This window comes from Barbus barbus, assembly GCF_936440315.1.
Source record: "Barbus barbus genome assembly, chromosome: 30".
Classification (NCBI taxonomy): domain Eukaryota; kingdom Metazoa; phylum Chordata; class Actinopteri; order Cypriniformes; family Cyprinidae; genus Barbus; species Barbus barbus.
In genome coordinates, this window is record NC_136758.1 from 15,290,295 (window position 1) to 15,312,801 (window position 22,507).

At 38.4% G+C, this 22,507-nt stretch overlaps 2 protein-coding genes across 2 annotated transcripts; one reads left to right on the forward strand and one right to left on the reverse strand.

Moving 5' to 3' along the window:
- Positions 1-73: 73 nt before the first annotated feature.
- Positions 74-7,283, reverse strand: LOC306850772 (uncharacterized protein). The gene is made up of 18 exons (XM_079386629.1): positions 7,248-7,283; positions 6,229-6,874; positions 6,044-6,139; positions 5,828-5,929; positions 5,364-5,638; positions 5,149-5,222; positions 4,424-4,545; positions 4,252-4,342; positions 4,059-4,159; positions 3,663-3,829; positions 3,462-3,537; positions 2,132-3,380; positions 1,770-1,936; positions 1,514-1,653; positions 1,229-1,368; positions 1,008-1,077; positions 848-899; positions 74-732 (listed from the first exon to the last, which is right to left on the reverse strand). The coding sequence occupies exons 2-18, from the start codon at positions 6,803-6,805 to the stop codon at positions 626-628; spliced, it is 3,606 nt and encodes a 1,201-aa protein (XP_079242755.1). The 5' UTR covers positions 6,806-6,874; positions 7,248-7,283; the 3' UTR covers positions 74-625.
- A 2,293-nt stretch (positions 7,284-9,576) lies between these two features.
- On the forward strand, positions 9,577-12,541 carry LOC306850014 (uncharacterized protein). Its single transcript, XM_079385423.1, has 4 exons — positions 9,577-10,411; positions 10,503-10,709; positions 11,553-11,769; positions 11,882-12,541. Exons 1-4 carry the CDS (start codon positions 9,760-9,762, stop codon positions 12,084-12,086), a joined length of 1,281 nt encoding a protein of 426 aa, XP_079241549.1. The 5' UTR covers positions 9,577-9,759; the 3' UTR covers positions 12,087-12,541.
- The last annotated feature ends 9,966 nt before the right edge of the window (positions 12,542-22,507 follow it).

Below are 22,507 nucleotides of genomic sequence, written 5' to 3' on the forward strand. Positions count from 1 at the left end.
TTTAGGGACAAAATATGAAAATAAAAAGGCATTAATTGTTATGCATTTCAAAAGCAGCAAAAAGACTAATAGAGACATTGTCCAAAACCATGTTTATAAAGAACGTGAAGAAACATGACAAAGAAAGAGCTTTACTGTGAGCACAGCATACTTGAGTAAAACTGGTGGACAAAAATAAGTTTTAACCGTTTTATTTGTTCACACATTGTATTTGCTTATATATTTATTTACAATATAATCAAAAGAATCTAAAATGTGACATTTTCAACTTGTTGCTTTCACACTGGAGGAATTAATTAGAACTGGTTTCTTTTGCATTTCTTTATAGCGAGCTGAGTTTATCCTCTTTCATTAGAATTATGGTATAACATCTGCAGATTTTGAACTTCAAATTAAAAAAATATATACAACTCTCTGATACACACTGCATTGTAGAAGAACTGGCCAAACAAGGTCAATTACAAATCTTCATTTGAGATCTTTTGTAAACTAGAGCTAGCAAGCATTTCATGAGCACTGGTGTTTGACTAACCAAAACGCATTTAAAAACAACTGAAAAAGTAGAAGCTAAAATATTGTAAAACAATGTGATTAACAGCACTGAAACTAGCTGATTTAGTGAAACTCAGCAGTACTCCATAAAATAATCGTCCTCCTCGTCACTGTCATCATCTCTGTATGGGATATCTTTATCTGACAGCATGTTCCACACCACAAAGTCTTCATCTTCAGCTGTTAAAAACACAGGGGTGATGAACAAAAAAAAAAAAACATTAGTAACATTAATAAACAACATTTTTCAACTCGATGCACAGTTAGCATGTTCGAGTTATCAAGATTTGCATACCAACACATCTCTTTAGCATCTTCTTGACTTCTGGAGTTGGTGTAAGCTTGTCCTACACAAGAAAAATATTGCATCATCATATTAATAAGGAGACAAAATAAAACAGTTGGATCACTTATGGTAACAAGATTAAGGATAAGTAGGATTTTGAGACTGTTACCGTTGGGGCAGCCTTTTTCCCCCGTTTCCGTCCCTTCTGAAGATGGAAAATGTACTTGTCCATGTTATTCCTTAAAATAAACCAAAAAAAATTGGTTTATACAAAGACCCAAATTAGACATCTCCATTTTTTAAAAATTCTAAAATGAGGCAATAAGCCTGATGAGTGCACTCAGCATCCGCCCACTAAATATAGCTTTGGCAGTCGAGATGAAAGCGTACTTGTTGATGGATCCCAGCATTCCTGGGCTGATGTGCAGACACTGAGGGGTTTTAGCAGCAGTAGAAATGCTAGACCTCGGTGTCTGAGGGTTGTGAAGCAGGCTGAAATCTTTATCTCCATTTGCAGTGAATACAGGCAACTTCAAAAGACAACGTCAAGTTAGATTTTCTTAGGATATAGACAAGATATGCTATCATTCAGACAGGGGGCTTCATCAGGTCTGTATGTGCAGTTCATGAAGAATCTAGTTCAGTGCATGTCCAAATCAATCAACAGTAAAGCACCTTGATTTGTTTATTGTGCCCTGGTGAGTTGGCAAATACGTCATCATGGTCATCTTTGGGCATGTGGTCCAAGAAATGCCTCATCTGCTGTCTCCTTTTAAGTGTTCCAGCTTTAGCAGTTATTGCAACTATTTCCTTTCCTGTGGAAAAAAAAAACAAGACAAGAGACCTTGTTTTGTTTTTCATTTTCAAATGCATGAATTTGCATTTGAAAACTCACAATCTGTAAAAACGGTCATAACCCTTCAAATTATACCTGGCTCCTCAGTTGCTGCGGCTTTCTGAGCTCTTTTTCTGGGTCTTTTGTTGGTCTTCTGATTGGAATTATACTGTTCCTGACACTCTTCAGCCGAACGAGTGCCAACAATATACGCAACATTTGCCCAGTAACCACTCTTGTGCTTGGGCAATGAGTTGACAGCCCTGTCCAGATAGATACACAGTACAATCATGATCTGTCTACATTTCATGCATCCAAAATAATTACGTGAATTTGTAAAATAATAGCCAGAATTTCTTTCAAAAACTGTAAAAAACAAAACAAAACTTAAATCTAAAAAAATAATAATGATAATAAATATATAAAATATATATAAAAGATTCAAGATTAAAGCTTACTCGTGTAGTTTTTGTAGCTCTTCTTCAGTCCATTTTCCATCCAATAGCTCATCTTGTTCATTCATATGGCTATTTTCTGTTTGTGGCTTTTTGCTTCTAGTGTTTTCTTTTCCTGTTTCAGATTTCTTTGATCTTCTGTTATTTGAAACAGCACGTTGAACACTTTCCTCATCCTCTGAGTGCTCAGAATGCATGTCCTCTGAGGACGCAAGGTGTCCATTTGTTTTAATTTCAGATTTAGCTTTCCTTTGTCTTGTCCTCTTCAACAATAATGTACGTGCAGGCTTTCTGTCCTGTCGACTTCTCTCTTCGTCATCATCATCATCTGTGGGAAAATCAATAGAATCTCCTACAAAAACATCATCTGAGTTTCTCTGCAAGATCTTTTTTGGTCTACGTGAACGTCTCACTGAGTCCTGTTCATTTAGTTCCTTATGACTGGTAGAGTCTGGCACCACAGAGGTCTCAGTCTTATGAGGGTTTGTTAGCTGTTTGCGGTCTGCAGGCTTCCTGTCGTGTTGCCTTCTCTCTTCAGCATCATCATCTATGGGAAAATCATTAGAATCTCCTACCAAAACATCAGAATTTCTCTGAGAGGTCTTTTCTGGTCTACGTGAAACTCTCACTGAATCCTGTTTATTTTGTTCCTTATGACTGGTAAAGTTTTTCACTAAAGAGGTCTCAGTCTTATTAGGTTTTGTTAGCTGTTTATGGTCTGTGGACCCTTTTCCTCTTTGCCATTTTGGAGGGTCTGGAGATGCAAATGAGCTGCTTGAGTCAGTAGAGTACTGGGCTTTGGAGTATATCCGAGCACTTCGGCGTAAGGAACTGCTGTCGTGTGGCATGGATTGTGGTTCATCCTGAATTTGCTTTTGGGAAGACTTGTTATTGTGCTTCTCAAAGCGTGTTTCCTGCTCATCCCTAGGTGTGAAATGACCATTCACTGATTCAACCTTTGTGTTCTCCATCATTTCTGACTCTGAACCCATTGTGTTTTCCTCTCCTCCTGACTGTTGCTTTCTCAGAGAGGCTCTTTGAGGTCGACCAGCTTTTTGTTTCACACCATGACCCAAGTTAGAGCTGAAGACCATAACCAGGGGTACTTTCTGAGCTCTTGGAGGTTTATTCAGAGCTGTGCTCTCAATTGGAGGTGGATTGCTCTGGACCTTTCTTTGGGGTTTGGAACGCTGTTTGATCCTCCTCATTGGCACTGACAATTCATCTTCACTGCTAGATGCGTTACGCCTCCCTTTTGTAAAACAAGTAAATATAAAAATTTGCAATGAAAAACAAACACACTTTAAAACAAACGTACATCATCAATGCACACCTCTTCCCCGAGTTTCAGGCCTGGATGATTGTTCCTCTGTGATTTGTGATGTTTCTATAGTTACTGGCTTCTTTGGCTGGAAAGAAAAATAACATTAAATTTGAGAAATGGCCCACCTGCTCCATAATATAAAAAGTCCCCGGAAATGCCACTAGAGAGCAAAGACATTGTTTGCAGTGCTGAATGAAATGAGAAGAGTACCGTGGACAGCACTGAGGTAGAGTAGTCCTCATGGACAGTGACATTCATGTCAGAGTCCATAACAATCCTCCCTCCTTTCCAGTATTCCAGTGGAGGTTTGATGAGTCGGCCGCTGCGGGAAACTTTTGCACTACCCTGCTGAACACTGTCAGTGGGAGTGATGGGAGCTGTAACCCCAAAAAATTCAATAAATTAGTGTGACAGTTTCAAACCTATGGGGATGAACAGAATTTAAACGGGGATTTCAAACATTCTTGATACCGGCACTACTAATAACATATAACCAACTAGACAATAAATGAATCAAATAATTATGACTGATTCTGTAACAAATCATTCAGATAGATTTGTGAATTGTCTAACTGATTTAAATGCCACAGTTAACGTTATACTCACAGGTTACAACACATTTGGGATGTTTGGATTTTGAGTTTTTAGAGTCCTGTTGATTTGTAGTTTTGGAAGGTTTCACACAGTCATCCTGATTTTTTTGTGGTCTAAAACAAGAAGAGGCAAAATCATTTAATGAAATGTAGAATTTCTTCTAATAATTTGACAAAAACATAATAACAGAGTTGAGGCAACTTACCCCGTATGACAACTCAAAAGCCGATCCAGGTACTCCTTCCACATTTTTGGAAACCCAAACTGAAATTTCTTCAAAAACCATGATGGAAATGCTGTAAGGGTCAAAACAAAACTGTCAAATTAAATAAACACAATCCAAGTAATGCAACCTGATTTAAAAATCATTATCTTACATGAATAGGAATGTTTGGCCATTTTCCCAATAAGGACGTAGGTTTTGCCAGATGATGTCTTGAGAACATTACTTGAGATTCTTTCAATGATAAAACTGCTGTGCCAATGTACCATAGTATCTCTGCATGTATCAAACAAACCCATTTTAGAGCTACAAAACAGCTTCACAGAAGATTAATGAAAAAGCATAATGCTGTAATATGTTACCCTGGACCACAAAACCTCTTAAGTCGCTGGGGTATATTTGTAGCAACAGCCAAAAATACATTGTATGGGTCAAAATTATCCATTTTTCTTTTATGCCAAAAATCATTAGGACATCAAGTAAAGATCATGTTCCATGAAAATATTAACTGTAAATATATACCACAAATATATTCTTAACTTAATTTTTGATTGGTAATATGCATTGCTAAGAACTTCATTTGGAAAAATGTAAAGGCAATTTTCTCAATATTTAGATTTTTTTGCACCTTCAGATTCCAGATTTTCAAATAGTAGTATCTCAGCCAAATATTGTCCTATCATAACAAACCATACATCAATGGAAAGCTTGAACAGATGATATATAAATCTCAATTTTGAAAAATTTAAATTTATGACTGGTTTTGTGGTCCAGGGTCACATATATAAGACATTTTACATTACTCTATAATGTAGTGCAGACACAATGACAAGTCTTTAAGATATACAAGAAAAAAGGGGTAGGAAGCAAATATCTTACACGCGAATACCATCAAGCCCCAATTCTTTGTTGAGCAGTATCAAAACCCAGTTTCTTAAATGAATCTCTCTCACCTACAAGACAAAACAACGTACTAACTACAAATGCTGAAATACAGATCACAATTACAAAATATAAAATCACCATTGCATTTAGTTATGTCAATGATTTTAAAAACCATTAAGAAACAAATGCTGTTGTTTTTTTAAACTTACATTTGTTTCCTCATCGAGAGCGATGTCTGCTTGTCTAGCTTGCTGTTTTGACTGAAACACAGATACTTTCTTTCGTGGGATCAACACCCGAGGAGAGAGCTGCAGTAGAGGATCATCCAGTAGATTATGAGGGGGCTGAAGGAGTCCAGGGACCACTTCTGTGCACTCCGACTGGCCAAACGCATCAGACTCAGGACTACTGGATGTGTCTATTTGGAGGTCTTCTTCATTTTCCTTTTCTACGGAAATGCTCCTCTCACCAAAAACAACACCACCTGCAATCAAATTACACAGAGCTAATGTGTTATGATCAGCGCTATATTATTTAGATCACACTAAATTTTTGGCAAAACTCAGAATAATACTTATTGCCAAATACCTTTTCCCACACAAAGAATTTGTCTTGGTGACAGAAGAAGAATTCTAATTTTGTGAGTAACACAGGGTAGAATTAAACATCATACCTCTATTCCTGTCCTTTGAACTGCTGGCATAAGTGATTGGTTTCCGTTGAAGCTGGGCTAATGTCTCATCGGGAACCACCTTGTCCAACAGCACACAAGGCTCTTGAGTAACCAAATGCAAACAGATTTTTTATAAATTAATCAGGTCGCACTGAATACAACCGTCCTAAAATGCCAAACAACAGCAATTACTAAAATAAAACATTAAAATCATACGTCTGTTTCTTTTAGAAAGATCCTCCGGCATTTGCTCTTGCCTTGCTTTCATCTCTGATATCTCCTCGGGTATGTTCTCAAGTAAAACATATGGCCCTAGAAAAAGAAAAGTGAAACCAGAAGAATTAATTTCTATAAGTCAGTTTTCAGTATGTATGACATCTGGGGAAAAAAGGGGAACTCACCAATAAATGACTCTGACTCCATATTAAAGGTGTCATGTTGTCTTCCAGGCACTTTATTAAGATCGATGGAATTACTATCTTGTGGTAAATCTATTTCTCCTCTCAGTGACTGAGGAGGAGAGAGGGCTAACACATATGTCTCCGGGTTTGCGTTACTCTTTTGTGAGTACTGGGTTACAGGGGTCGAGGGGATAACGCCACACATCTCTTGATTTCCAACATGATCAGAGGCTGCCCCAAGCCCTGCAGAGTTTTGTCTCTGAACCTTTGCCTTCATTCTTGCAAAAATCTTTGCTGGCGTCTCAGTGCATCTCTTCAGCATCAAGTCAGTTTTGTCTTGAGGAGCGACCTCCACCGTGGCATTGATGCTGCTGATCTCACAGGGGATATCTGGACTATTTTCTTCAGCATTCTGTGCAGTGGAGTTCATCACCAACACATCTCGGATTGAACTCTTTTTGCCTGACCCCTTTGTCCAATTGTGAGCTGCTTTAGGTATGATTTTGACTGGTGTGATCATGTCTTCAGGCTTAGGGGCTTCAGGAGCAATGAAATAGTCTTGTAGTGGATGATACATTATTGTATTAGCGAAAAGACAGACTAAATGTTTACAGCCCCACAGTGGTCCATGCTCTCATCAAAAATCCTATCATATGCAAAGGGGAAAAATCTAATTAACAAAAGAAGCTAAAAAGTGGAGATTGATTCGTCTTTAGTCAATAAAATTAGACGCTTTTTATATATTTATATAAAAAAGCTTTCGCTGACACGCAGCATCAGTAATAAAATAAATATCTTAATCGATTTAAACCATAAACACTTGTCTAAATTCAGATTTAACGTTAGTCTAGCTGTAAAATACTAACGTTAGAGTTAAAACGAAAGTACACACTTAATCGTCGACAAACCCCGTGTAAAATGATCGATTACATATCAGAAAGTGAAACAAAGTTGCAACTTAATATATAGCTGGTTAAGTGACTAAAGGGCCTACGATTACTAAAAACCGACTCACTTACCATGTCAACTCGTTTGAATTTTCCCGGATAAGGCGCGGCTAACGGCTCGCGTCGCGTAAGGATTGCGTCGTCACTTCCGTCAATAACGCTACAAGGAAGTGTGTGGTTCATTTCAGTGACTCGGTTCTTTCGTACAGTTCGTTTAAAAAAAAAAAAAACAGTTCTGCGATTATTTGACCTCAAAAAAGGCATAGAGTATAACATACTGCAGTTTATTACACCGATTAGGATTTAATAACTATGTCGTTTATTGTAATTCCATGTTACCCAGTTAAATCCCAGCTATGACACAAAGTCATTTAGAACTTAAATATAATTTGCATTTGTTTAAAAACAAAATTAAAATGAATTCACAACTCTTCCCCAAAACATTTGCTTGCTTTAATAAATGCTAACTTATTTGTTAAATGCAACCCTGTAAAATAATAATAATAAAAAAGCATAATAGTTAAAAAGATAATGAAAACTAGTAGCGGAATTAGTGCAATGGCATAACGTTTCAACGTATCAGTTTGAATTGACTTTAAACAATTCTGTAAATACGCACATGCTGGAGAAGTTAAAAGACACCTCTTTAATCATAATACGGATATAAACATGTCTACTTCTAGTCACATTTTTGGAAGTCGTGGCCTAATGGTTAGAGAGTCGGACTCGTAATCCAAAGGTTGCGGGTTCAAGTCTCGGGCCGGCAGGGATTGTAGGTGGGGGGAGTGAATGTCCAGCGCTCTCTCCACCCTCAATACCACGACTGAGGTGCCCTTGAGCAAGGCACCGAACCCCCAACTGCTCCCCGGGCGCCGCAGCATAAATGGCTGCCCACTGCTCCGGGTGTGTGTTCACGGTGTGTGTGTGTTCAGTGCTGTGTGTGTGCACGTTGGATGGGTTAAATGCAGAGCACGAATTCCGAGTATGGGTCACCATACTTGTCAGTATGTCACTTCACTTCACTTAAGATTTTCAATGCGAATGAATCTTTCGGAAAGGTTTTGTGAACCGGTTCAATTGATTCCTTGAAAAGATCCGATTCAAAAGAATGACTCGCGCAAGACTAAACCGGGTAGGATATGGACCAAACACTGTATGGGGTAATGTTCCTCCATGGATACTCCCTGTGCCCAAGGTAAACTTTAATTTTATAGAATAGAAGAGAGTATGGGCTGAAACGAATGAGGATAATATTGGATATTTGGTTAATAATTATGTGAAAATGAATTATTATAATTACATGACAATATTTACTGACGGATCTAAAAACTCAGGAGGTGAGCATGTAGGAGCAGGAGTATATATACCTGAGTTTAATGTTGAAATAAGTAAAAGAATTACTGATGGAGTATCTGTATTCACAGCTGAAATTGTTGCCATAATAGGATTACAATGGATAGAAGAGGTAAGGCCTGAGAGAGTTGTAGTTTGTTCAGACTCTGCTGCCGCTCTTAGTAGCTTGAACTCCAAAGAAACATCTAGAGATGATTTATTGTTGGAAATATTTACAATAATGTTAAGAATACAAAGAGCTGGAACTGATGTACAGTTTTGTTGGGTTCCTGCTCATGTTGGTGTAGAGGGTAATGAGAAGGCAGATGAGATTGCAAAGAGAGCGCTGAAATTAAATGAGAATGAAATTATGAAAATTCCACTTGGAAAAGGTGAAGCCAAATCATTAATCAAAAAGGCAGTGAGGGATTTATGGCAGAAGAAGTGGGACACAGATAATAAAGGGAGACACTATTATGACATCCAAAAATCAATCACGGTGGAAACATTTAAAGGGAAGTGCAGAAAAGAGGAAGTGATTCTTGCAAGATTAAGACTTGGACACACAGGATTAAAGTCAACTTTGTATTTAATGACAAAATCCGTTTCTGATAAATGTGACGGTTGTAACGTACCAGAAAATGTTGAGCATGTCATTTTGTGGTGTAATAAATATAGGGCAGAGAGGATAATTTTACGTGACAAGATATATGGAATAAAACGTGGATGGAATTTGGAAGGGATTTTAGGAAGGAATGAGAAAATGAGGGATTGCTGTAAGGCTTTATTTCTTTTTCTAAGAAATACAGGATTAGATCAGAAAATATAGATAGGTTATAATTCAAAAGGAAAGGAAATAAAGAGGGAGAAGGAAGGGAGGAAAAGGGGAAGATAGGGGAAAGGGAAAGAAGAGGGGGAAAAGAAAGGAGCAAGGGAAAAAAAGAAAATAAATAAATAATATATAGTTGTTGTTGTTTTTTTACTAAAGTATATAAAACTCTGATGTTACACACTCCTGTACAGTAGGTGGCGGAATGCACCTATAAAGGCTTGTTTGCGATCCGCCATTAAACTAAAAGAAGAAGAAGAAGAACAACGACGACGACTCGCGCACGTGTCGCTACAGTTTGTATTTCGCACATGTGTCGAAAATATGAATTTGGAGAGAGTACGAAGCAAGTTGTGTGTAAGAATGAAGTTATGTTAGGAAATACGTGTGCAGTTAACATTTCGTTGTTTGCCAAAGGAGACGATGTCCAAAATTCAACTAACGTTACCGGAAGAAATTTGGATCCACGTGTTTGGATTTCTCTCTGATCGCGACAAATTAAATGTTCGTTTAAGCTGCACGTACTTTAAGAGACTGATCGACCACTGGTCCTTATGGAAAGACAGCGTTATCGTCCTCCAAAAGCTCTACGACCCACATTTCTGGAAAACTCTTTGTCAAAGGAAAATCAAATCTGTTGTTGTTCAAAAAGCAACAGCTAAAGTCTTGAAACAAACAGTGTCTTGGCTGCCGTGGATCGACTCGGTGACTCTGGTTCAGTGCAGTGATGGCACAGCTCTGGTGACACTGGGGGCTTTAAAACACCTCCAGAGGCTGGTCATCCGTCAGTGTTGCTGTCGCAGTCTGACCAGCTCACTTTTATCGTTGAGACAACTGACTCATCTCTGCTTGTGTGAGGTCAAGAGCTCCTCGATATCGGAGATAAGTGCTGCAATTTCGCAACTTGTCAATCTTACCACACTGAAGTACCATGAAGATAAAAATCCTATCCATAAAACTGCTCTTCGTGGCATGTTGGGGCGTCTGCCCAACTTAAAACACCTTTCCTTGAGATTGGGGCCAAAGTATGGGATTCTGCCTGATGATTATTTTTGTCCAACTAAATCACATCCAGGTATGTATACTTTGAGGGGGAAAAAATAAGGTGAAGAAAGGATTTTCACTTTGTAGAGTCAATCACCCATCCCACCTTGCCTTTCACACAGGAGTGACTCCGGATGCAGAGTTTGGCCTGAGCAGCCTGGAGCTGCTGAACTATGAAGACCCCTGCCTCTCTTCTGCTGCCTTTAACGGTCTGTCCTCCCTGACCAAACTGACAGTGCATTACAAACAATGTCTTGAAGATCCAAACTTCTGCGGCCTCACAAAATGGCTGGAAGGGCTCAATGTACTTTCAGAGCTCAACATTTCCTGTAAGTATTAAAAAACGCACAACATTTACTGTAAGTATTAAAAAACGCACAACACTTGTTATGCTTCATTGTAGCCTTGGAAACGTTTAAAAAGGGTCTTCAACTGGGGAACATCCGTAAATATGCCATAAGATAAATTAATGTAATGATTATAATACCAACAAAACCTATTCCATACTTGAGACCCACAGAATAATGATTTAAATAATAATAATTATTATTATTCAAAAAATAGCAGTCATATAATGTTTTATTATTGTACTAAATAATTTTATTTCATTGTTTGAGTAGCACTTTACAATAAGGTCATTAATGCATTAATATTAACTAACAATGAGCAATAAATTTGTTACAGTATTATCTTCAGTATTTTATAACATTAACAGATGCAACTTTTGAATTTAATACATTAGTCAATGTTAAAATTAACTAAAGATTAACAATGTTTTTTTTAACACTATTATTTCATGTTAGCTAATGTTGTTAACTAACAAATGTTAAGAAACACACTTAACAATATTGTTAAGTGTTACCATTGATTTTATTCTGTTGGCGTCCCTAGTTTCTGTTTCAGAACGTTTGGATGCTTAAGACAAGCATGTTAAGGAAGATAACGCTGATGATACACTGGGCAACTTTTTGAGCAATGTTGCCTTCAGTGGGCAACCAGGTGAGAGACAGGGACCACGACCCATCTAAAATATCCAGATAGACATTTGTTACCCATTCTCAATGGGAAAGTGTCCAAGCAATATTGCTTTATTAGGAAAAAAGTTGCCCTGTGTATCATCAGCCTAAGGCAATGAATCCCTAATTTTTGTCCTTTTTTTTGTATTTTTCTAGTAGGATACCCACTCAAAGTCTACGCTGAATCGATTCCCAGGACTGTGCAGCGGTTGTCTCTCATGAGAGTGAAGGCAGATTTGGAATCTGTCAGGATCATGGGAGAGCAGGTGCCAGATCTCCTTCACCTCCATTTGGACTTGTGTTGTCACGACATCTGTGATGTAATCACAGAAATTCCCCAGATGTTCCCAAAGATGCAAATCCTGAAAGTGAGGTAAGTTATTTGTCATGAATTATAAATATATTATGTCAGAATGAGTAAACATACTGTTTGTAGGTGTGTCTGACCTCGGTTACCTTCATTCTAAACAACTTCTCTCTTTCAGACACCATAATGTTCCAGAATCACGGTTTCTTCAACTTCAGCATCTGCCTCAACTAAAGCAGTTGGTGATTTTGGATGCACCCACAGGCCCCAGTCCTACAGTCCTCAATCTGACTCAAAAACTTAACGTCCAAACAAACAACAGAATCCATGTGCTTCATTCCAATTCAAAGGACCAAACCACTTGTTCTTGTGGTTTTTATTGATAAACAAAATTGTTTCTCATGTTTATATTTAGCTACATTGTGCCAATGATGTTTCATGCCATCAGTATTTGCTTAAGTCTTCATAAAGTGCTATGTAGTTAAAATGGTTTATTCACTCATGGTCTCTTTGTAAATGTATTTTCCAATAAATTAACGAAATGAAAAAGACTAGTTAAGTGTTCTTTTCTATCCATAACATCCAAACACCTCCACTAGGTGGCAATCTATATATAGAAATCAATATACTCAATGCGTTTTACCTCCTCATGCATCCTTCCAGAAACTATAATACACAAATTATATTTATAAATAAACATGAATTTATGCACCCCCCCCCCCCCCCCCCTTTGGAAGTACAACACGTGACATTCTGCATTAATGTTAATTTGTATGATACAAATTGCCTCAAATATTTTAAAAGGATTTTTTAAATAAAGCTTTTTACCACATTGTCGAACATTGTGATTTCACACGTTTATTAGTTTTATGAAAGACAAATATATACATGACAAAGTGGGGAAAATGTTTACCATAAGCACCCTCAGAAGGTCATGGGTTCACATCCTTATAAACAGGATTATCATGTTCAGTTTTTAGAGTTTCATAATTGCTGATGAAACAATCATGATTGGACTTTTTAGCACACTTCATTTTCCAATGTAGATGTTTAAGAATTTATAAGAAAATTAATTTTAAAGGCTTTCCATCAGGTTTTACTAATCAAGGCCCAGTCAAACTGATGAGGCATTAATATAACTAGAAGCAATTGTGCTAGCAATTAGCTGAAGTGAAGCTGATCCATCATTGCATATATAATACTGAAGGGTGAATGTTTGGATGTTTTAATCCCACTCAAGGTTATACAGTTGTAAGAGCTTCCGAGAAGTTTTATGGTGTATTGAAGCGCTGAGAAATCTTCCATTAGCTGATGATAGAGCATTTATCAAATGAGAGATGACAAGGACAACACATCATTCCACATTATATCCCACTGAGGGAGAAATAATGTGCTCATAAGTAACAGTGGAGACTGAGTGAAAACACTTGGAGCGTCTGACTGCAAACATGGTGTCCACTCAGAAGCCTGCAATGTTTCAACACAGTTCTATGTGTAATTTGAAAGAGACTTCTGTAGCTTTTCCGGGATATGAAAGTCACGGTTCAGTCTCTTTTTTATGCTTTACATATATTATTTTGACAAATGTTTCATTTCGGGCCATTATGCATGTCCCAGAAATTTCAATATTTCACCTCAGCAAGAAAACTATATGTTCTAATGCTTCAGTCATACTCCCTGAGAGGGTAAAAATGGCAGTCTGGAGATTCTGAGACAGACATTCCAACATGTTTCAGAATTTGAAGTATTCCAAACGATCTCTTGGGAAAAAAAAATTCAAAAGCAAAGACCAAAAATACCTTCAGTTTTACCCTGAGGATTCTGATATTGTAATTACGAATTAGTGTTGGCTTTCTCAGAATATTGTATTGCCTCTAAATGAACAAAATCCTCATGTGTTTTGTTTCTTTTCTGGATAAGTGTATATAGCCGGTATAAATTCACTCAGTCATTATAGAACACATCGTGACAGAATTTCACTTGGTTCAAATTGCATTTGATTATAAAATGGGGCAAAATGTCTCTATTAAAGCACCTTTTAAAATTCTCTTAAAAATGTTTGAGCCATAAAAGTAGCTTGGAACACTTTGAAGCTTTCGACAGCTGTTAAGCTCAGGATGGGAATTTTTGACTTTTTTTTAAGTTTACTTATCTGACCCTAAATAATCCAAATGCCAGAGCAGCTGGAGCTGAATTCAAGGTATTTTGTATGAAGCAATAAAGCACCACTCATATTAATTTAGTTTTGACTGAGATGCTTTGACGGCAAAGGAGAAATTATACAATAATGGCTGTGGAGGACAGTATGCACCTACCCACATGACCACACATAATCAATGCCGTTTAGTGGATGGTATCATCTTGTTAGTCTCTTCCATCATGGTCTATGGAGGGATTTTGCATTCTCCTCCACACACAATCATTTCTCATTTCGAGTATGTGAATGGTGAAGCCCCCACTCTACTGTGAGTAAACGACTTCTCCATTCTTATCAGAAAGCAATTTGCTCGTGTGAGACAGTAAAGTCCAAGCTCTCCATCATTATGAAATGGCTGTCCATGCCTCTGATCTACGAGAAAGGAGATGCCATATGAACACACGGACTATCTGGGAGATAGCTTGCCAGCTCATCCGGATGCAAACTCTGTATCATGCTGGCACAATGAAACCTGTGTCGCAACTAAAGGAGCTATACAGGAAGCAAGAAGATGGCATTCTATGAAATATATGAATGTACATAAGTAGGGTTAGTTGTCACACTGTCTGTATAAGGTTTTAAGTGCAATTTCACAAATATTTAAGTGGTTTTATTTGTTGTTTAAAAATATTATTCTATTGTTTCTATGTTTTGTTTCATAATTTTACATTTGCAAAAAAAACCTATAACAGGTTCGGTTGTGACAGCTTATCTCAACATGTTCAATAAACTGGAACATTTTCTGGGAAATACAGGTGGAAATGTTAAATAGCTTTTTTGTAGCCAAGACTTGAAATTGACTTTCAAAGAGAAACCTACTTTGAGAAATAATAACTGAAGTAAAATGTGTGACAGATATAAATAGAGGTCTTTAGGAAACAATAAAACTCCAGTAAATATGTTTTCTTTGCACGATTTCGATCCCTTTTCTCCCTTTTTCTATGGTTCAGATGTTTTGAGGACAATACAGGAGTTGTAAATGGCATGCTGAAGAATCTGAGAGAATGCCGGATGAGTTGTGAAGGGGAAAGTGGGATGTGGGTTAGTGTGTATTTGTGTGATTGAAGCTGTTATTCCAGTAAAACAATAAAATCTGTACCACTCCATGTGATGCAGTAATGCAGGAACAACTCAACCTATCTAAAGATGCCTCAACGTGCATCAAACACTCTTTCAAATAAAGATTCTAAAGGTTTTCACAGTGATAGAAACTCTTAAAAGAACCCTTTTTTCTTAGTATGAAGAGCATTTTAATAAGAAGAACCTTTAATGCAATGGAGAAGTTCCATGGATGTTAAAGGTTCTCCATAAACGCAAACTGTTTAATTTCAGCTTGGCCAAACATGAAAATATGCTGAAGGCAATCCAACATGTAAGATAATTAGTTTCTTCATCAAAACAGATTTGGACCAATGGATCCTCTGCAATAAATAGGACATCAGAACGGAAGTTTAAACAGCTAATAAAAACATCACAATAATCCACACAATCAAGTGATGTAAAACTAAATTTCTCCAAATATGTTTCCAAAACCCAACCCTTGTCCTATAAAAAATTGCATGTCTTACAGAATTTACAATTCACCAAATTCTGAAATCTCAGGGTATCAAAGAAGAGAGTCAAAGTGTTAAGCTGAATATATGCAAAATTAACTCTAATTAACTAATAAAAAATCTTACATATTTACCTAAAGTGATGGTCATTTTTTGGGTTCATTTACAACCCCAGCCATGTCTTTGATCATGGACAGGACATGCAACTACATACAACTTGATGCATATTCAGCCTAATGTGTTCTGTTCAGAAAAGGGAAGGTAGATATTTTCAGTTAACTAATAAAGTTTAAACAGAAGAATATAATAGCAAATCTAAGACACAGAAGACGGCATAAAAAAAAAATCATATTAAATATCAGACATTGATTTGAGCATCTTTCCATAATCTATTCAAAAAATATTTTCCAGATTCTAATGAAAAATATCCCAAATGATTAATGTGTTCATACCCCATTAGAGCAGCTGGACCAGAGGGACACAATCACATCCACAGAGTATGAGTAAAATTACACAAACTGACACGTAACAGAAAGAATAGCCACCTGCTAAGATGCTGGATGTGATCATTTCTACACACAATTAGTGTAACTAATTAAACCCCGGGTTATGAAACCCCACTGTGCTCTGAACTGCAGTGCCAAGAGTGAACAGTGTGGAACGATGCAGTGCTAGAAGCAGACAACCAATCATATACTAAGCCATTCTTACCTCATTAAATATTCATGCGCTTTGTAGAGTAGCAGAACCTAAAAAAGCCAGAGCGGATTTACGTGGTGACATTTCCTAAATCGACAAACAGTTAGTGAAACATGATGAATGCCTGTGGCGATTTGTAATCGTTCAATCTGTGTTACTGGTCTCAAATATGCAAACGAGAACGTGAACCCAGGGGTTACAAAAGGAAAGTGTGAAATCTTAAACCAGTGAGAGTACAAACACTGTAAAACAGGAAACAAGACAGTCCAGCATTACATTTACCTCGAGAATGATTCATTCTTCTGAGACTAGAGTTGATTCAAAGTCAGTCCGAATGGTTCATGCATGAATCTGATTGTGGTTCTTGAATTTATATTATCAATGATGAAATGTTTGAATTAACACTGAAATGCAACACTGAAATTTTTGTTTTTTATGATGATAAAATAAGGTTGTATATTGTCAATTTACTCATTATTTAGGCGATATATTATGAGAATTATATGTAATTCTTTAGCCACACATCTAAATGGGCATTGAAAACAAAAAACTACTTTCAGTACATTTAAGAATTAGGTCACTAACTTTCTACCAGAAACGAATCATGAAAGACTGTTGCAAGAGCTCCGTTGCAAGATGGCCACTACTCAAGAATCTCTTCGGAAAATGGCCGCCGTTCTAGAGTCTCATCATGTCTCAGCTGATCTTCCAGAGTCTCATCATAACATGGCCACCATTTCAGAGTCTGCTCACGTCATGCCTGCCACACCTGAGTCCCCGGCCAAGATGGCCGCCACGCCTGAGTCCGCTACGCATGAGTCCGCGGCCTAGATGGCCGCCACGCCTGAGCCTCATCGCAAGATGGCTGCCACGCCTGATTCCCCGGCCAAGATGGCTGCCGCGCCTGAGCCTTGACAAGTCACAGCTGTCACCAAGATTTCCCCAAGGGATTTTTTTTGGGGGGGGCTATAATACCCAAGCTCCTGTGGATACGGAGCTTGGGCCAAGACAGAGAAAACTGATAGCTAGCGTGATGGACTTACCACTGATGTCGGTGAGAGCTGCAGAAACTCCAGAGGTGGTGACGCCCACTCATGAACTCATGGTCTGTTCCTGAACTCATGGTCTGTCCTGTCCTGTCACAGCCACGGAGGCCATTCCTGAACTCATGGTCGGTCCTGTCACAGCTACGGAGGCTGTTCCTGAACTCATGGCCTGTCCTGTCACGGCCACTGAGGCCACTGCTCTGCCATGGCCCCCTGTTCTTCCTGCTCCACCATGGCCCCCTGCTCTGCCATTGCCCCATTCTCTAGGCCAGCCTTTGCTCCACGCTCCAGGTCCTGTTCCCCTTCACGGGCCTGGCCCTCCATCCTTCCCCCCATTCTGCCTCTGCTCCACCACCCTCATGGACTTTTTGGGATGTGTTTTTGGTCTTGTTTAGGCGTCTAGAGCCGCCCTTAGAGGGGGGGGAAATGTAAGGTCTGTTTTGGGTTTTGTTTCATGTTCTTGTTTTCATGTCTTTTATTTTGAAGTTCTGGTATGGTTCCCGTTTGTGTTTTGCTTCCCTTGCCCTCATGTCCCTTTGCTACTGGTTCCCTTGTTCCTTGTGTCATGTTCTCATTGGTTGTTTCATGTCATGTGACCCTCACTGTTTACTATAAGTAGCCATGTCATTGCTTTTGTTCCTTTGTCGTGTATTGATGTTGTAACCCGCTGTCGGTGAGTCTAGTCTGTTCATGCCATGCCAAGTCTGTTTCATGTCAAGCCTGTTCATGTTAAGCCTGTTTCAAGTCAAGTCTTCGTCTGTTTGGTTTATGTTTGGATTCTGGAATTCACCTTATAAATAAACTGCACTTGGGTTCTCACTACGCTCGCCTTCAGTGGACTCATTACAGAATGACATGAGGGTAATTAATGACAAAAAAATAATTTTTGGGTGAACTATCCCTTTAAAGGGCAGTCGTGGCCTAATGGATAGAGAGTTGGACTTGTAACCCGAAGGTTGTGGGTTTGAGTCTCGGGTCCGGCAGAGATTGTAGGTGGGGGAGTGATTCACCAACACTCTCTCCACCCTCAATACCACGACTGAGGTGAGACCCTTGAGCAAGGCACCGAACCCCCAACTGCTCCCAGGGTGCCGCAGCATTGGCTGCCCACTGCTCCGGGTGTATGTTCACTTCTGTGTGTACGCTTGGATGGGTTAAATGCAGAGCCATACTTCACCATACCTGGCCACACACCACTTCCCCCCCTAAGTTAGTCTTAAATCTAACCTTTGAATTATAATGCACAGAATGTAGGCCCATGTTAATTGCTTAACAATACCTCTTTTGTTTGCATTAGTATTTGATTTAACTGAAATGTTATAACTTTTACTTGTACACTGTCAAGAGACTGCAATAAAAATAGTAATAATACAAAAAAGATTTGAATGGCAATTGGACTTCTGTTGTATGGATCACTTTTATCACTTCTGTGTTCTTTTTTAGGCTTGAAAGCTCAATTAGATGGAAAAAAGTGTCCAGTATATCATTTAAAATAAATAAATAACGAATGAATGAATTTTTGCATGATCGTTTTAGTCTCAGGGATTATATCTTGCTGGTTCAACCCCAACCACATAAAGCAAATCATAAGCATTGTTAAACATTAGCTCTTTTAAATCTTTATACGGGTTATCCTGTGCTACAAAAGAGAGTCCACAACAGGTTCGTTTTGTATCAATAAATGAGTTCTACAAGAAAAAAAAAAAAAGGAAAGAGCTTTTTTCCCGAGGAATGCTAATAGATTAAAAGCGGCAAGCTGATGGCTCCCTTTGTCATACAGTTGCAGACAGAGATAAAGAAGCATTTCCGGAGGCATTTGATAGAGCATTGGTATTTGGTTTTCATACACGGCAGCCACTGGTATGTAGCAGAGGATGCTGTGGGAGTGGTCATCACTCACGGACGCTCAGTGCCCAGGGTGTAGACTCCTGCTGCTACTAAGTCACCATAGACTGATGATAGTGTCAGCCACAGAACAATCTGCATTCATCATTTCTTATCTGCTGGGCCGCTGCGCTGATCTGGGAGATGCATCCTCTCACTGCTGCAGGGTCAAGGACTGCATGATTGAGTTGAATGTGTGTGTGTTGCTTTTTGACCCATACAGCTTACTCCCAGTTCTTGAATTACTTGTGATCAAACTGACATGACGTGTTAATGCACCACAGAAACGAACCAAGCACCCAAGTGCAGACGTGTAAGAGGATTGTCCCAGTCACTGTCACTTTCCCACATTTGGAGGCTAAGTATGTCTGTATACAGTATTAGAGTCTACATGATAGGAATCTGTAAGTATGTGTGTCAGATTTATGGATGTAAGGTTGTTCATGGGCAAGCAATAACACAATGCTATCACTGTTCAAGGGACAGGTCATTTCCGAGCATCGTCCTCTAATACAGAACCCAGTGAAGGTCAGGCCTCTCTGATTGAGTACTGTGTCCACAGCTTCTCTGTCACTTAAGTATGATGTTCCAACAGCAGGATTTCAGAGATGTTCTGGATCATGATGATGCTTTCTGTTGGCTAGCAGTACAGATATGCAGTTAAGTAGTTGTTTAAAATTTTTGTCATATTTGTCTAATAGTATTGCATGTATTTAAATGAATAAAAATAATATCACATTATTTTGTTCCTAACATGAATGCTGAAAATGTTCTAATAAACACAATAGATTTGAAGAATGACTATACACAGCTCTTACTATGTGCAATGCCAGTTATGCGTTCTTAAAGTCACAATGAAATGGAAGGGCCATCAAATCTTTTCTTCTGAATCTTGATGTACATAAAGAACAAATACTCCAAATGACTATTTGGACACAATTTTGTGTGAGAGACTGCAGTGTAAATCTATGTAAATCAATGTACATCTATTTATTTAAGGATAATTTCCCCCTCCAGTAGACTGTAACTGTGCCTGTTGCCATCTCATCTTTGAATTCAAACCGGATCAGCAATTCGCGAATGAATTTATTCCGACAGGCTTGTGAAGAGGAATAAACGATTCATTCAAAAGCTATAGCCTACATTTATGAACCAGATAGGCTAGTTCATAAACACTTGTAGAAGAAACTATGTGTCCCTGTGCTAAATTTAAGAACTGGTCGTGTTCGGTCACAAACCAGAAGCAAACCCATTTTTGGCTGTATAACAATAAACACGCCATTGTTTGTTTATTCTCGAGGGTATTAATATCTACTTATCATGGTGTGGAATAAAGGAAAGCATCGTTCATCTACAAGCCTATGTATGACTTCATTTGTCTGTCTAAGCGAGTAAAGTGAGACTTTCTGAGTGTGTCTACACGCAGGAGGACGTTATCGTAAATATAGCCACTAACCAAATGCAGCTGAGCAGAGCGGCCGCCATGATTCACTCTGGCTCCTTTATGACAGCTGATTATCAATATGAATGAACCTCTGTCATTTTTCCTTCCCTGTTATCCAAGTCATCATCTCCTTGGTGACATCCAAGGCTTTTCGTGGTCTCTCCTTAAAACACAATCAGGCAGACTGAAAATAAATAGGCTAACCAGCTCAGGAGAATCGTTTCGTTTCGTGGCAGATTTACAAATGCAATTTAGTAATAGTAAACACAGGCTGTTGAAAAAGGAAAAATTTGAATTCAAGCTACACCACTTCTAAATCTTACGATGTTGTTTTCAAATGCCTCAAGGAATGTCTGTTGTGAAAATATGCAGCTATACATTTTTAACCATGCAATTTCTTTTCACAAAACCCCCTCCAGAGACCTTTATGCAGTATGTGCCTCCTCAGTAATTGAATCATTAAAGAGGCCTCCATAAAGAGTAAATCAACAGTGTTTACTCAAGACGAACAGAAACATCCTACATCATTTATTCTTTTTCAGAACCAATCAAACTCTTATTTTCACCACCAGTTTCTGAAGAAGAATATGAGTTGCCAGTTTTTGTGGTCGAAGGCGCAACTCAGCACAACAAAACCGCATATTGGACAACAATACACAGCTTCACGTTTGGCCTAGATTAATAATTTACAAGTATGACCCTAGTTACTTGTAGTCAGTGGAACCTTTCTCCTGGCTAATTACGATAGCGCTTGTGCAAATCTTTAGATAACCCAGGCTCATACAGCTGCCCCAAAAAGTATTTGGATACTTAAATATAGGCTATGAATTTCATTGCATAGAAAAATATCAAATCAACTCTGCAAAAAATTATGGTGATTGTTTTTTTAAATTCTATTTTTATTCAATTTTGTTATACTATATCCAAAGGAGCAACACAAAATATAGAACAATTACAAAGTAAAATAGTACTAACACATTAACAATAATAAGATTATAATTTATAGGTAGTTATCAGTGTTTGGTATTGTTATGATTAAAAAAATCACATCAGGGGCTCGTTCTTCGTACGTTGCTTAAAACATCCGAGATCAAATGAGACATCCGAGATGATTTCATCGTGCTAATCATGATCCGGCTAATTGGGTTCTTCGAACACACCTGTTGTTGATGATTAGTATCGCTGGATTGAGTTATCTTAGATAACTGCGCGTTCATGCGCTGGTTTAAAAGGGGATATGTATCGATAGTAGAAACACTGATCAGCAACGCTGTTATTGGTTGCCCACAATGGCCAAAGAGCGCGCCCACTTTTTCTCTGCGGCAGAACAAGAACTCTTGATGGAGGGCTATGGGGAGTTCCAAAATTTAATAAAAACGACAGGGAACACCTCAAAGGCTGCAAAAGCCAGGAGAGAGGGCTGGCAAAAAGTTGCAGACAAATTAAATGCGTAAGTAGTGATTGTGTTAGAGGTTTTCAATCAGTTATGACAGTGTACATTAAACAATTTCATCTTTAATCTTTCATATTAGAGCCTCCACAGGACCCACTATAAATTGGGAACAAGTAAAGGTGAAATACAAGAATATTCTACAAAATGGTAATAATTAACTACATATGTTGTTCTTAGTCGTTTTTGTTTTGAACGACTGTGAAATGATGTGCTTGTTTATATCAGCAACTAGGAAAAAGGCAGAGCAAAAAAAAACAGGCGGTGGTCCTGCACCCCCACGTCACACCCCGGCAGAAGAGCTGGCCCTTGAGTTAAATGTGAACCGACCCAATGTTCAGGGCATCCCTGGGAGCAGCTCTTCCTTAGACCCACAGCCAGGAAGCAGTAGCAGCAGCACCTTCATTACTGGTAAAGAGGTTTTTAATTCACTTTGTATAGGCTACTGTAAAATAATTGGTAGCTACCTTGCATTTGGTGTAATCCAAATGTCAGCTACACCCTTCAACTGGTAAATCTTGAGTAGTGTTG

Bases quoted from the DNA above. Each gene is read 5' to 3' on its own strand.
- LOC306850772 (XM_079386629.1), bottom strand. From the start codon at position 6,805: ATGTATCATCCACTACAAGACTATTTCATTGCTCCTGAAGCCCCTAAG. The intron at 4,160-4,251 runs GTAAGTTGCCTC...TTCTTGTTTTAG, and splicing joins CTTTTGAGTTGTCATACGGG to ACCACAAAAAAATCAGGATG. The intron at 900-1,007 runs GTAACAGTCTCA...TTTCTTGTGTAG, and splicing joins GGAAAAAGGCTGCCCCAACG to GACAAGCTTACACCAACTCC.
- LOC306850014 (XM_079385423.1), top strand. From the start codon at position 9,760: ATGTCCAAAATTCAACTAACGTTACCGGAAGAAATTTGGATCCACGTG. The intron at 10,412-10,502 runs GTATGTATACTT...CCTTTCACACAG, and splicing joins TCCAACTAAATCACATCCAG to GAGTGACTCCGGATGCAGAG. The intron at 11,770-11,881 runs GTAAGTTATTTG...TCTCTCTTTCAG, and splicing joins ATGCAAATCCTGAAAGTGAG to ACACCATAATGTTCCAGAAT.